Source organism: Pavona decussata, unplaced genomic scaffold, assembly GCF_977016875.1.
Source record: "Pavona decussata unplaced genomic scaffold, jaPavDecu1.1 SCAFFOLD_89, whole genome shotgun sequence".
Taxonomy (NCBI): Eukaryota; Metazoa; Cnidaria; class Anthozoa; order Scleractinia; family Agariciidae; genus Pavona; species Pavona decussata.
Genome location: NW_028145506.1, coordinates 349,043 through 363,134, shown reverse-complemented (window position 1 = coordinate 363,134; position 14,092 = coordinate 349,043). Strand labels below are relative to the sequence as shown.

The following is a 14,092-nucleotide window of genomic DNA, read 5'->3' as shown; positions in this document are numbered from 1 at the left end:
TCCCCGAATCTATTGGCCGTCGTGTTGGTTTTACGAAAATGCTAGCTGAGCTTTCTTGCGTATTTTTAGCTCGAAAATGAAAGGTATTAATGACTAATGAAAACTGGAAATCGTACCCGGACGCGAACGTTTGGGATGGTCGCAGACAACTTCACGCATAGTTTTGAGAGTTCGCACTCCATTTGTATTGAAATTGAATATTGACACTTCCATCCTTAAATTCTGGATACATTTACAAACTCTACCAGAAAATAACATTGCAAAACAATGTTTACAGATTTCTAACGAACTGGCTGACAAAAACCAGCCAGGTTTGTCACAGAAAATTAAAGTGCTCTCCAAAGAGTATAATTCCAATACAATCTGTATTTTTAGATGCTATTATAAATCCTCTCCATAGAACCGCTGTAAATAAATTTCGCTTAGGAAACCATCAACTTCATATTGAAACTGGAAGATATACTGTCCCCAAGACTCCTGAAAATTTAAGAATTTGCACTTTTTGCCAAGCTAATGATGTTGAAAACGAGTCCCACGCTTTATTCTTTTGCACCTTTTATGATAGTTTTCGAACCAAAATTTTTGATGAAATAACTAGAAAATACCAATTTTTTGAACAACTAGATATTAATTCAAAAATTTTGTTCCTCTTTAATAGTATTGACCCATTTATTTGTAGATCAGTTGCTGCTCTTGTCTATGAAATCATGAACTCTAGACATAAGAAGTTATATAGCTTATGAACCTGTATTAGAAGTTTACACAATTATATAATTTTCTATTTTGTATAAGGTAATGCCATGTATAGATATGAAAATACCTAAATAAATTGTTGTTGTTGTTGTTGTATTCATACAAATCGTCAGGAAAGATAATCAAAGGACTCTATGAGCCAAATCGGAATATTTATTTGTTTGTTTTTGTGGCAATCATACAGAAAAAATGTACTTTTGCGGTACATTTTATAGTACTTTTGTGAGCAAGGCTTTTCACAGTCAGGGAAGTATATAGTGTCTATTTTCGTTCGCAGCGGAAGTTTTAAAACGAAATCACGTCCCACACGAATTTAAATCAGAGCAAACTTCATAACTACAAACAGCAAATTCTTTTTATTACTTTCGAATCTGTCCACTTTTATTTTATGCGTAAGGATGTCATTTTCACCAGCAACGAGTTAGTTCTAGAAAAATTATTCGTTGCGTTGATTTTTTTCTTCCTAGTTCTTTTTTTGTCCCGTAATGGTGGCTGATGGTGAATACATAATAAAACGATTCTGAATTAATATAAAGTTAATATGGAGCCCATCGAACGACCGATGCCGGGAAGACCGAGCGAGTGCTATTTCCGTTCATTCACGAATTTAAAATAGCAGTTTTGCCTCGGGCAACGCAATCGTAACTTATGTGAGACTAGAGTAATTTACAGAAAATAAAATGTATTAAAAAAGCGTTGTTCTCCAAGCAATCGAAGACTTAACTGACGAGTAACTGATGCTGGATCGGGCTGTTTTGACACATTCGTTTTTGTGTGCGCTGTTCGCAATCTGATCCCGATGGACCACATGCAAATTTATGAATGCCCCGTCCCTAAAAACCGAGTTTTAAAAGTATGATGATTGAGCATTTTTTATTCATGATGTTTATTTCTTGTTACCTTGACACAATTTTTTTATTGACCCTCCTTTTATGTTTGTAGTTCTTTAATCCTGTATAAATGACGGTCATATACCTATACATGTTTTCTTTTTATTTCTTCTTTTACCTCAGGAAAATTTTTTAAATTGTACATATTTTTATTTCACAGGGCCCGTATGGATACCAATCTCGTACGTTGTCGTAGCTCAATAGGCTACCACGGTTTGACATTTTTTTATACTCTCCACTCTTACTGTTACATAAGCGCAAAATACAAAAGTCAAAATTCAAATTAAAAATTCAATTCAAGCGGGGGAAGGAGAGTAGAGGGGCACCTCTAGTAAAACTATTACTGTGCCCCTTTAAAGGAAGTAAATTGATAAGAAAGTAACGAAGTAGAATAGAAAAAATAAGAAAGATATAGCAGAAGGAAAAAAAAACAAAGAGCAACGAAAATAATTGGAGTAAAGTATCATTAAATAATGAGCAAGGAATCTATCATCAATATTGAAAAAGGTATACGTAATATTTATAGAGTGCTGGTTAAATAAAGTTACTTACTTTAATACTTAGTTACTTACTAATAGAGGAGTTTCTCAGTTGCAGCATGCAGGTCATTCTAGCTCTCCCGTCATATTTTTGCGCGCTCCATCGAAATGTAATTGAAATGTATCACCAGATCTGTGAAAGGGCGAAGCGCAAGGATGAGGAGAGGAGGAGAGAACGCAAGGGAGGGGGGGGGAGAGGTTATAATAGAAAACACACTAAATTGATCTAAACTGGAATGAAGCCAGAGAAATAATCTTTATATATGTTCCGAAGTCCGTTCATGATTTTCAAAGACAACCCAGAAATGCGCCCCGGGTCAACAGGTGAGGACTTCTAGATCAGCCCGGACGATTTTCAGATCTATTCAGAGAATTGGTACCCTGCAAGTAGAGACTTATTCAATATCCGATTTTTTAGGAAGATCAAAGAGACCTCTGCCTGCAGGGTAGACAATGGGATCATTTAATTGTTTTGAATTTTCAGGTCGGCATTTTACCACTGTATTATAAACACACAAGAAATAGGTATACATGACGTCATACAAGAGAGGATAAAGGGATAATTATCCTCTCTTACTGTGTAAGAACAAGCAAGAGAGGAAGCAGCGCTTATCGATCATAGTCCACTGCGAAATCGGGCTCCCGATGGGCATCAGTAAAAACGTAGTTTTAGCACAATGCTTATGTTCGTCCGTTTTCAAAGCTTCTGCAAGTTCTACTTCCCCTTATGTCGCTAATGAAAACCTTGCTAAAAAGTTCATTCATACACACACTTTAATTGCTTTATTCTTCGGAGCTTCCAGAATATATACAACATAAAATCAAAACTTAAAATAGTTATCAATGTACGACATTTCGATATTTATAGAGAATGACAGTGCAGTCTTGGTAAAAATCCGGAGACAGTTCTGTGTTATAAATAGTCAGGAAGGCAAACATGAAATTCTTTTGACACTTAAACTGAATTAATCCAAGATAAATCATTTGGTTCTTTTCTTTAAAAAATCAAGGCTGATTTTACAGTTAGAGAATATATTGTAGACTGTAATATTTTTAAAGTCATTTCTTCTTCGGGGTGTTACAGATAACATGACTCTGAAGGCAAAAGACGTTACGATTTACCAAGACTGAGGGGAAATCATAACAACATCAAGATATATAGCTAAATGTACAACGTTAAAAACGAAAAACAAAAAACATTACTTATTTGAAATTTGAAAATGCAATTATCATAGGCATATAAAGCAAAACAGGCCTACTACGTTTTGAAAGAAAACAACAAAAACACTTCCAATCGATTCCAATTTGAAATTTGAAACTGCAACATAACACCCTAAATCTGCTAAATGGAGTACTCGGTAAGGACTGTTAAAAGCTCAACCTTTGAAATTAAATTACGCAATTCATATAGACATACTTGAACTTGTTCTTCTTATTGTAGACAGCTATTTCGCCCCATGTAAAGGAATCCGAGCTATTACATGTACAAACCGGACAAACCGCCGCGCATTTATAGTAAACAGCTGTTTCGACAAAGGTTGTCCAAAAAAACCGTAAAAGCGAACGCCACAATGCCAAAGGTAGTCTGGGAAATACCCAATAAATTTCAATAAAAGCTCTGAATCCAAAATGCCTCGACCGTACAGCGAAGACTTGAGATGGCGGGCAAAATGCATTCGAAACAGCTGTTCATGACATGGTCCTGTACATGTATATCTCTCGAATTCTCGCGTTTACGCGCGCGGTTTGCTCGATCACGTGATCGATCGATCCCAGAACTCTTTCACACCTCTCACGGGTTTTGCGCGGGAAGCCATATACGACTGCGATCATGAATTCTATTTTGTTTCGCTTTTTCTGGTTATTTTGAAACATTTCTCCAATGGCTTACTTCACTGGATACACAGTCATCGAGGAAAAAGGCGACAAAAGTCGGGAAGGAGACTCCGATCTTGACTACGATAGCGAGGATGACTTCGAAGGCACTGATTTCGACTTTGTTCAAAAGCCGTCGCGTCAACTTCGTCAAGTTGTTCAAAACATGAGAGAACTACAATTCAACAACGGTCGTTTCGTCCCAAAGGGAATGACCCGGGTGCGTGGTAAATTTGATCGTCTCTTCTCTTACCCATGGTGGATGGTTCGAGTGCAGATAAACACCTCTGCAAGACCATCAAACAACGATAAGCTAGCCTGTAAACTACCCTCTTACAGTTACAGAACGGACGCGGATGTTGGTGAAGATGTCCTGTCGTTGTTCTTGATAAAAGGCTGCAAGGTACACGAGCAGCACGCCGCTAGGCTGTTGGAGTTTATTAGGATAAACAACCTAAGACCAACGCTTAAGGATCTGATCGACAACCTGGAGAAATTTGGTGACTCCAGTGGTGCTGAAGATAACAAAACTATAGCTGAGCAGATTCGGACAGCACTGTATAATTCACGTAAGTTTGAATGGGATTGTGTGGTTCCAGGGAATATTCATATCCTCCAGCTCCCAAACATCAAACTTTATTCAAAATTACGGTTTAAAAAAAAGAGAAAATTACAGGACTGAATGGTTAAAAATTAGATTTAAAAAAAGTGGAAAAATGGAAAGTTACTGCAAATTCCAAAGGGAAGGGGGACTTCTATTTACTTTTTACAGGAAAGTATGAAGCTAAATTGGAATTGCCAGAAGGGTGGGGTGGGGGAGTATGAATATTTCTTGGAACCACAAATTGACACTTTTAGAATAGGACAAGTATGTCCTGTTCTAGGGGAATTGGACCCCCCAGATTTGGTTGCAAGAGGAATGCTCAAGTCTGCGAAGCCTGGGGGAAGGGTAGGGAGAAGGAGGGAGGAGAGGGGGAGGTCAAACATCTATACCTCTGATGTGCTAAACCAACTGAATGTCAGTGTTGCAGTGGCAGAATAAATTTTGCTCGGCAAATTTAAGTCAGGGATTGCAAAGACCCAACAAGAGAACTGGCATACCCAGTAACAATGAATATGAGGGTATGCATGTCTTGTCTGGTGTGTAAACAGTTGTTGCAAGACTGTTTTCAGAGGACTAAAACAAAATTCTTGAACACAGGTCATCCTTTTGAATAGCCATTATGAACACGTCTGTGGAAATCCAAGCTGTGCAGAGAAGAGGAGGTTGTTAATAACAAATTTGGAAGGCTTCATAATGCTGTCCTATAGTTACTAATTGAATCAAAAAATTTTATTTTAGCAACAGGTAAAGCTTTCACTGTGCCAGTTTTGCTACAATTTGTCCACCGGTTACTTCCCCGTCGAGGTTGTTCAATCTTTGATGATTGCAAACAGGAAACACTTGAAAGTCTTAATGTAGCCATCCAGACGGAGCCATGGATTTTGGGTTACTGGACTGTGCTGACAGCAAGATTTGGTCTCTCAGGTTGTGAGGCAAAGCTTTCATCTTTTGAGGAATGTAATCTACTACAGAAAATGCCAGTTGTTATGCAGGATGCACTACGCATTTACCACTCCCTTCGTGAAATGATTCGCAAGTTTGGACACACCTATGTGTATTTGGAGCAGCTCAAAGGAAAGTTATCCATAACAAATTGGGAGGACAGTCTTTCGTATCTGAGCTCAATTGATGCTGTGAAAACCTCAGAAGACCATCTGGGCAATAAACGACATGTGTTTTTGCCTTACCTTCGTCGCTGTGAACAAGGGATTGCTTGTAACTTGTCAAAGATTATGAGCAAAACACCATGGACTGGCAATATTGAAATTGAGGAGAAGGTAAAATTAATAACATGTTAGAGAACAACGTTTCTTTTTTTTTTTGACATCAGTATGCCATTAATAGGGAAGTGTCATGGGGTTTTTTACTGCTTCTGTCAAAAATGGTGAAATAAGATCTTCACTTAGCTATGAAATAACTCTAGAACAATGAGTAGAAAGAAATCAACTCAATTCTTGAAAGGAACAACTCGTTATCTGTTCTACTGCATTTTCGAAACAAAAATGTGAAAACTTGAAAAATGTTAGCCTAACATTTTGCAAGTTACCTGCGCGTTACCTGCATGTTTGAAGCATGCACAAGCTCTTTCAAAATAGTTGACGTAGGTCGAAGTTGTGTGCATGTTTTTGAAGGGATTTGTGTACTTTTTGAGACGTTGCTTTTAAGACTTTGACTTAAAAGGGATAGGAAGACTTCAGATTATAATAATTATTGAGCTGCATTCATCCTGGTTGTAATTGTTATTTGTCTCACTCGGACTGTTCCATTCCGTTCTGTAAGATCATCCAGGTCAGCAAAAAGTCTTGTTTGGCTTGCCTCTTGGCCTAGTTAAGAAAGATTTTTCTGTCTTGCCAAAATAGTGTTGTCTCGTTTAAAAAATTCTCAAATCAAATTGATTTTTCGTGACTAGCTAAGATCAAAGGGCTCACCATCCAAGGTTAAGGGAAATTATTTTGTTGGTGGTGAAAGGTGATGGAAATAAGAATTTTCTATCCTAATGACCCTAAATTTGTTATGATATATAGAAAAAAAGAAAGATAATCAACGATCAGATTCCGATAAATACTGTCAGTAGTTGAATTCTTCCCACAATTTAATTGGCTTTATCATGTTCATTTGATTAACCTTTATAGTTTATATTCATTTCTTTTTGATCCACTGATTGGATAAAGTAATATTAAAATATTCATAAATTTTATGAATACATGAAACATATATTTAGCTGCAGACGAAAGATTAAATAGAAGAAAGATCCTTGCAGTTAGTATGTAACATTACAGAGGTCGTGGGTTTGAATCCCATTAAAACCTGAATTTTTTTCAGGCTTTCTTTTCACAACTGCTTAAGTTGCATACTAACTGCGAGGATCTTTCTTCTGTTTAATAAGAATATTCAATCATTTTCAGTGCCTCATCATTCGTTGAAAGACCCTCCATTGTGCAATCTCTAACCATGTGATAAGCTATTTTTTTTTTGTTAATTTTGTTAATGTCATTGAAAATCAAAGAGTTATGGAGAGTTACCATGGTGATACTACAACTAAATTACTGTTCAACTGTTGATTGAAATGCCCAAATTAACCACATCTCCATAGCAAACAGGAGTGTGAAAATAAAGCAGAGGCCTGCTGCAGGCAGCCACCAGTTGCAGCATTTTTTGCTAATAGAGTAAATTGCTTTTGTTTGACTTTCCACACTGACAGGAATTTAGTGGAGATAATGATCAAATTAATGCAGCCAAGCTCATTACACAGAAACCTGTGGTTGTGATGTCAGGGCGTGGTGGCTGTGGGAAAACATTTGTAGTTTCAAATGTATTGTCAAAGGCATTGGAGATGAAAAAGCAGTGTGTTCTCCAAGAATTCGCAGGTGATTTAGACGACGAGAATGTCAGTACATCTGATGCTGAAACAGATAAAGCGAGCAAGACAAGACAGGAAGAGATTGAAGAAGAGGTATTGATCACAGCACCTACTGGCAAGGCAGCCTCAATTCTGGGCAGACGGACCAGCCTTCCTTCCCACACTCTACATTCAGTCATATACAGTTGCACATTCTGGGAACAAGCTGGGGGACAAGGTGATTGGAAGTTCAACAAGGTGCGTCTGCTAGTATGTGATGAGTGCAGTATGATTTCTGTCAGAGTGTTTTCAAAGCTTCTTAGCTGTTTGACGAAGTGGACGCAGCTGCAGCAGGTAATCCTCTTGGGAGATGTAGACCAATTACCTTCTATCGAGCCTGGAAACTTTTTGAGCGACATTTATACAGCATTGGAAGCACATGGAGTTGCCATCAGATTAAGAACCAATCACAGGACAGACTCAGAACTTATTGTAAGGAATGCTGTGAAAATTTCAAATAGACAAATGCCGACATTTGATCCCCTGAGATTTATATCAGTGCCATATGGTTTTGGTGGCAATGACAGTGACAAAGAAACAAATACAGTTACACAAGTGGTAAAAACTGTGCTACAGAGAGAGGAATTACGTGACCATCGGTCCTCACAATTTGTTGCCTTCCGACGAAAGGACTGTAATATTATCAATGAACTGTGTGCTCTTCATTACAACAACCACTCCGCGTTAGACAGGCACAAGAAACCTGATTATCGAGTTGGTGACAAGATCTGCATCAGGCGGAATGTAGAGTGCATTGATGCTTACCAGAAGAAACCTGTTAAGTTGTGTAATGGAGAGATTTTTTTCATCACAGAGATCATCCAAGAACAAGACAACCTGGGAAAGAAGAGAACTTTTTTCAGCCTAGACAATGGCAACAGCATCATCAAGATCAGTTTTCAAGAGCTGAGGGCAGCCAAGCTGGCACATTCTTGGGCAAGAACCATACATACCTTTCAGGTAAAAGGAACACCATTAATCACATGAATCACATGAATCAGTACCCCAATGCCCCTCAACCCACTCTGTCAAGTTATTATTATTATTATTATTATTATTATTATTATTATTATTATTATAAGCTTTTGGAAATGACAAAGAAAGTAATAAAATGCCCTCGAAATCTGTAATTATCTTTTTTGAATTCTATCATCCTTTTGTTTTTAATTTGAACAATATTTAAGAAATGCTTTATTGCTCTGTAAATATTTAATGAATTGTATATATTATTATTATTTTTTGTATTACTATTGGATGGTACACTCTAATATATATTTGGTTATAAATTAATTTATTCATACATCCATTTCTTGAAGCTTAACGACGGTCCCACATTTTGTTACTGCGCATTTGTTCTGTGCATCTCGAGATACTTGGGTGTCCGATGGGTGGTGCCTACTAATTTTTGCGTGGTTTAAAACTATGCAGAGAAAGCAGAACTTAGCAAGTGCTCTTGGCATCCAAAAAGAAAATTGGGGGTAACCATGCATTTTTCAGAGATAATAAAGCTTCAATATGGAAAAAAAATGCCATACATTGCTTTGTATTTTACTGCTTTTTAAAATTATTGTTGCTTAGATCTGCATTTCCCGCATAGTCAAAAACCACACAAAAATACTTCTGTCTTTAGGTACCATCCTTAAGTGTTGTGTTATGTTTAAAGTCCTGGAGTTGTAATCCAGTCGCCTCCGGTTCAAATCCTCCTTGTCCAAACATCATTGTGATTATTCAGTGCTGCATGAATTATGTGATTTTTTGTCTGCATACACGTACAGGTAGGTGATTCAATTTGTTCAAAAATTATTGTTTTGCCAGTGTGCGATGAAAATCACATCTGCAGCCATGACCTTGAACTGGCAACTAATACTTGTACAAGAATGATTGAAAGTCTCTATTAAAATATCAGAAAACCTACTTCTTCACCTACATCTGGGTCTACCCTTCCTTAACATGTAATGTTCACCTTGCAATTGAATTCTTAATCTCAGTATAATAATTGTTATTCACAAAAAAATAGCTGTTCATTTTCATTTCTTGCTATTTGTCTGCTCTTGTTTTCATTTAGACAATTTTGTTGAATTTTATCTATCATGCAGGGATCAGAGATTGAGACTGTTGTGTATGTGGTAGGACTTCCATACTATCAAAACTGCCAGCACGTGTACACAGCTGTGACTCGAGGTATACGACAAGTGATAGTCATTTACCATCCAAGCCACCTACAGAGAGTCATTGCAACTCCTCCCGATAAACGTCAGACAAAACTGAAGGAAGACCTGTCAGACAAACTGGAATACGGGATGATCTGTTGGTCTGATGAAGGGGATGATTGTTTGGACAATGGCAGTGGGATTACTGTCCAGGATTCTGGTGGGCCTGAAGTAGCACCTGCTTGCTCTGTAACAGAATGCAATAGTGAAACTGAAGTACAATCCGTGGGAGAGGATCTGATCTGTTGGTCTGATGAAGACGATGATTGTTTGGACGATGGCAGTGGGATTACTGTCCAGGATTCTGGTGGGCCTGCTTGCTCTGTAACAGAATGCAATAGTGAAACTGAAGTACAATCCTCAGGAGAGGATCTGTTCTGCTGGTCTGATGAAGACGATGATTGTTGGGACGATGGCAGTTGGATTACTGCCCAGGATTCTGGTGCATCTGAAGCAGCACCTGCTTGCTCTGTAACAGAATGCAATAGCGAAACTGGAGTACAATCCTCAAGAGAGTCATGTACAGCAGAACAGAACCATCCAAGTAGCATAGAACCTTCATATGATTTCTGTATTTCAAGAGAAAATCTGAGACTTAAAAAGATGAAACAAGATCAAGAACAACAGTGTGGCACAACTGCGTCAAGTACAGCTAATTATATTAGTGTGCAATCCCACCAACAATTGACAGCAGATCCAGTAAGAGTTGATGACTTTCAAAGCCCTGGTCAGAAAAGAAAGTATCCAGAGTTGGTGAATGCAGGAGATTATTTGACCCCTCCACAGACGCCACCATCATTGAAGAATCTGCCATCTTCACTTTCTTGTGTTAGTCCCTTGAGACAAAGCTCAAGTCAAACCCCTGCAGAAGCTGTTGTTTCACGGCCATTGTTATCGCCAAGAAAACATGCAGAGTTCCCCTCGTGGTGCAGAGTTTGCAAGAGATCAATTCACAAAGGAGATGACATAACTCATTTTTATGAAGGCAGTATTAAGAGATGGATACATTTTGGATGTAAACAACGTGTCTGAGTAATCAGCATGTGCCCAAGCGGAAATGTTTTGTTGAGTCGCAAAAGTGCAAATATGCATCTTTAAAGTCTTCTTAGGAGACACAAAGGCTGATAATTTCCAGACAGGATGAAAATGTCACAGGTGAAATCAGTGTGAACAAACGATTGACATCTGTTGATGCAACTCTTCCTTGTGAAATCTTCTTCCCACCTCCCCCAGGTCTCTGATTCTCCTCCCCCCTTAAAAATACTTTTCAACAATGAAAGTGAAATTTAGTGGAAATCAAATTTTCCTTGCAATTTGCATGCTACTGAGCATCTTTAAATTTTTTTTTCTAAATTAGGTTTCAGTGTGTTAACATGGTACTGGTATGAATTTATTCGAATAGGAGATGAATCAGCCATCCTTAGATTCATTTATTCTGCAACAAAATAATGGAATAAATGGAATATTCAGTAATTAGTTATTATCATGTTTCCATGATAATGTTCCTAGCTAGGTCTAAATGACAGGGCCTTGACTGCCAGGTGCTGTTGTTGGTCATCGTTGCTGTTTTTTTTTTTTAGTGTCCAGTTTAGTGCGCTGTTTCAATAATTATCTTCTCCTCAATTTTCCAATCAGTAGAATGATGCAAAGCCTGTCAAGGTTTGCAAAAATTTCACAAAAAGCATGGTCAATTTATTAGAGGTTTGGCAAAACCTCTGAAACTCTGACATGTATGGCTTCAATGACTTTTGTGGCAATGACATGCATGGCTTCATGTGATGTATGGCTTTCACCTTACTAGATAAATGGTGTGTTGCCTTGTGCTGCTGCTAAAGAAGTAACTCCAACAGCTACAGCTTTTTCACATTAAAAAGTCAAACACCACTGCCGGTCACAAAGTTGGCGTACAGAATGTATGCCACAAAACAGGCAAGGCCTTGGTTATTAAGTTTAATAACATGGTGAAAAGACTTGAATATTAGGGTCACCATGGCAACTCTTATTATGGCTTTAAATTACAGGATTGGCTGAAAAACCAGTAGCAGAGCAACGAACAAACAACAGAAAGATTGCAATAAATATATTTGGACCCCAGCGGTGAAACAATACATGACTGTATGATATACTGAGGTCCAAGAAAATAAGAGGTTCTTACAGCTGCCTGCCATCTGGAATAATTATAATTTTTAAACTTATGTATCTTGACACAACATTCAAAGCTTCAATATGAGGGGCACCAAAATGAGATTGTTATGTTTCACAAATTTTGTGCCAGTTTCATGTAAGCTCTTTAATTTATGCATTTTTATCAAATTTCTGTGCCAAGCTAGACTGATACTGCAATTTGATCAGCATCAAATTTCTTGTTGTAATATCAATGCTTATTCAACCCCTGAGGTCATGACAATTAAGCATTATTATATGATCACCCAAGGTGAATTTTCTTGATATTTTAAGAACTTCTCCACAGTACTTTTATATGAAAAGTATAGGAGCAAGAAAGGAGAATTTGTTCACTAATATTAGGGGTTAAAGGGATAAGACAATCTTAATCCAGTACAGCTAATAACTTGAAAGTGAAGTCACATTGATCAATAGGATTGCTGCTGATTTCTGAAAGTTAGTTCCCTGTATCATGCTGACACCCTCTTGAGTTTTTTAAAATTCTGGTGCTACAGTAGTTGTTTTTAACTTTTTTAAAATTATTTGTACATGTAGGACTTCCCTATTTTTTAAGATAAGGTTTGGAAAATGTTTTGTTTGTGTTATTGTTTTTGGCAGTCAATTGTCATTTGTAGCCAAAAGTAAAGTCTTGAAAACAACTGGTAGATGTTTTGAAGGTTTTAAGTCAAAAACCCATAAAAATGTAAAGCGATACCATATTTCTGCGAAGATGCACCTACAATTGCAGACGAAACTCTATGAAACACTTGCGCGGTTTACGGTTTCGGTTAATGTTCCCATCGCGCGCGAGAATAAACCAGCTCTGCTACTCTGAGGTAGTGTTTCGATCTTTTGTCTGGGGTTGTATGCGCTTACTTCCAAGTTTTAGTTTTGATCCAAACAACATAAAAATAAAATAAAACTTTTTAAATGTCAATGGTTTTTGTTTATTTATTTTTTAATAAAAATAATATTGTTTCTATACAAACAGAAAACAAGCTGAGAATATAAAAGAACAACGTCTCGACGTTCGTTTTTGTTTAAAGAAATATTGAAAGTGATTCTAAGACGAAAGGTTGAACCAAAATATAGCACAACCGGCGATTTTAGTGCGTCTGAACAGCGAAATTTGAAAACGTCCGCCAGACGTTTTCAAATTTGAACCCCTCTCCATCTTGGTCATCTGCCGGCGAAAATATCCATGGATAGTTTCTTTGCATAATGATAGTCTTAATGGAATTTTGTTATTATATCTTTGCTGCTATCAACCGAATAGCTTCTTTCCGATTTTCAATGCCTTACTAAAAATAGCGTGATACTGTCTCTTTAAGTAACGCTCGTTTTCATTTTTAAATGTTACTCAAAGTCGTTATTGATTAAAATAACATAAATCTGTTCACTTAAGTGGCAATGACACTTAGCACAGTGCTAATTCGGGACATTCTCCAGATCGAATTGGAAGTACTGGTTTTAGAGGAGAGGGGGAAAACGGCCCGAAAAAAACAGGGAGACGCAAAGGGTCAAGTTTCAGTAGATATCTGTTCGGGAGCCTTCAATCCCCTCAGAATTTCGAATTTCTCGCATTTCCTTCGGAAAATGACAGCTCAAAATTTCGTTACACTCGAAAACTAATTCTTTTCGTTTTCGGACAGACAAATATCATTATGCCAATAAAAATACTTCCAGCACGAAAAAAGGTCAGCTAGCATTTTCGTAGAAATTTTCATTTTCATTTTCAGCTAGCATATTCGTAAAAAGCCAACAATAGCTCGTGAAGTGGCCTGTACCATGGGGAACCCAACGACAGTTTTCTCTCAGATCCTTTGAAACGCTGTTTTAGGCTATCTGGAGTGCCTTTAAAGCTCTGTAGGTTCATTTCAGGCTGCGCTATAATATTTTTACCTGTTCGGTCATTCTAGTGGAACTTGAGTCCCTTAGTGTGTCCTGACTTTCGACACTTTCCATGTTAATGTCATGCTCTTGAAGAGAAGTTGTAAAGTACTAGTAAATGATCCCATACATGCTTTCAAATGGCTTGGATTTTATATGCTTCACAGACTGTTGCTTTCTCTCTGCAGTTTCAAAAAATAATGCTTACTGATCATTCGGAAAATAAGATCCGGCTTTCTAAGTTGCGTACATACAATCGAACCTGTATA

General features: G+C 37.5%; 1 protein-coding gene across 2 annotated transcripts; it reads left to right on the top strand.

The window, feature by feature from the left end:
* The first annotated feature begins 3,998 nt into the window (after positions 1–3,998).
* LOC146474407 (DNA helicase B-like) lies at positions 3,999–12,864 on the top strand. Of its 2 annotated transcripts, XM_085116994.1 has the most exons (5): positions 3,999–4,626; positions 5,400–5,938; positions 7,363–8,520; positions 9,657–10,794; positions 11,792–12,864. In XM_085116994.1, the coding sequence occupies exons 1-5, from the start codon at positions 4,065–4,067 to the stop codon at positions 11,869–11,871; spliced, it is 3,477 nt and encodes a 1,158-aa protein (XP_084973120.1). In that variant the 5' UTR covers positions 3,999–4,064; the 3' UTR covers positions 11,872–12,864. The 2 variants fall into 2 exon arrangements, with proteins under 2 accessions (XP_084973120.1, XP_084973121.1); XM_085116995.1 differs by having other exon boundaries at positions 9,657–11,816.
* Positions 12,865–14,092: the final 1,228 nt, after the last annotated feature.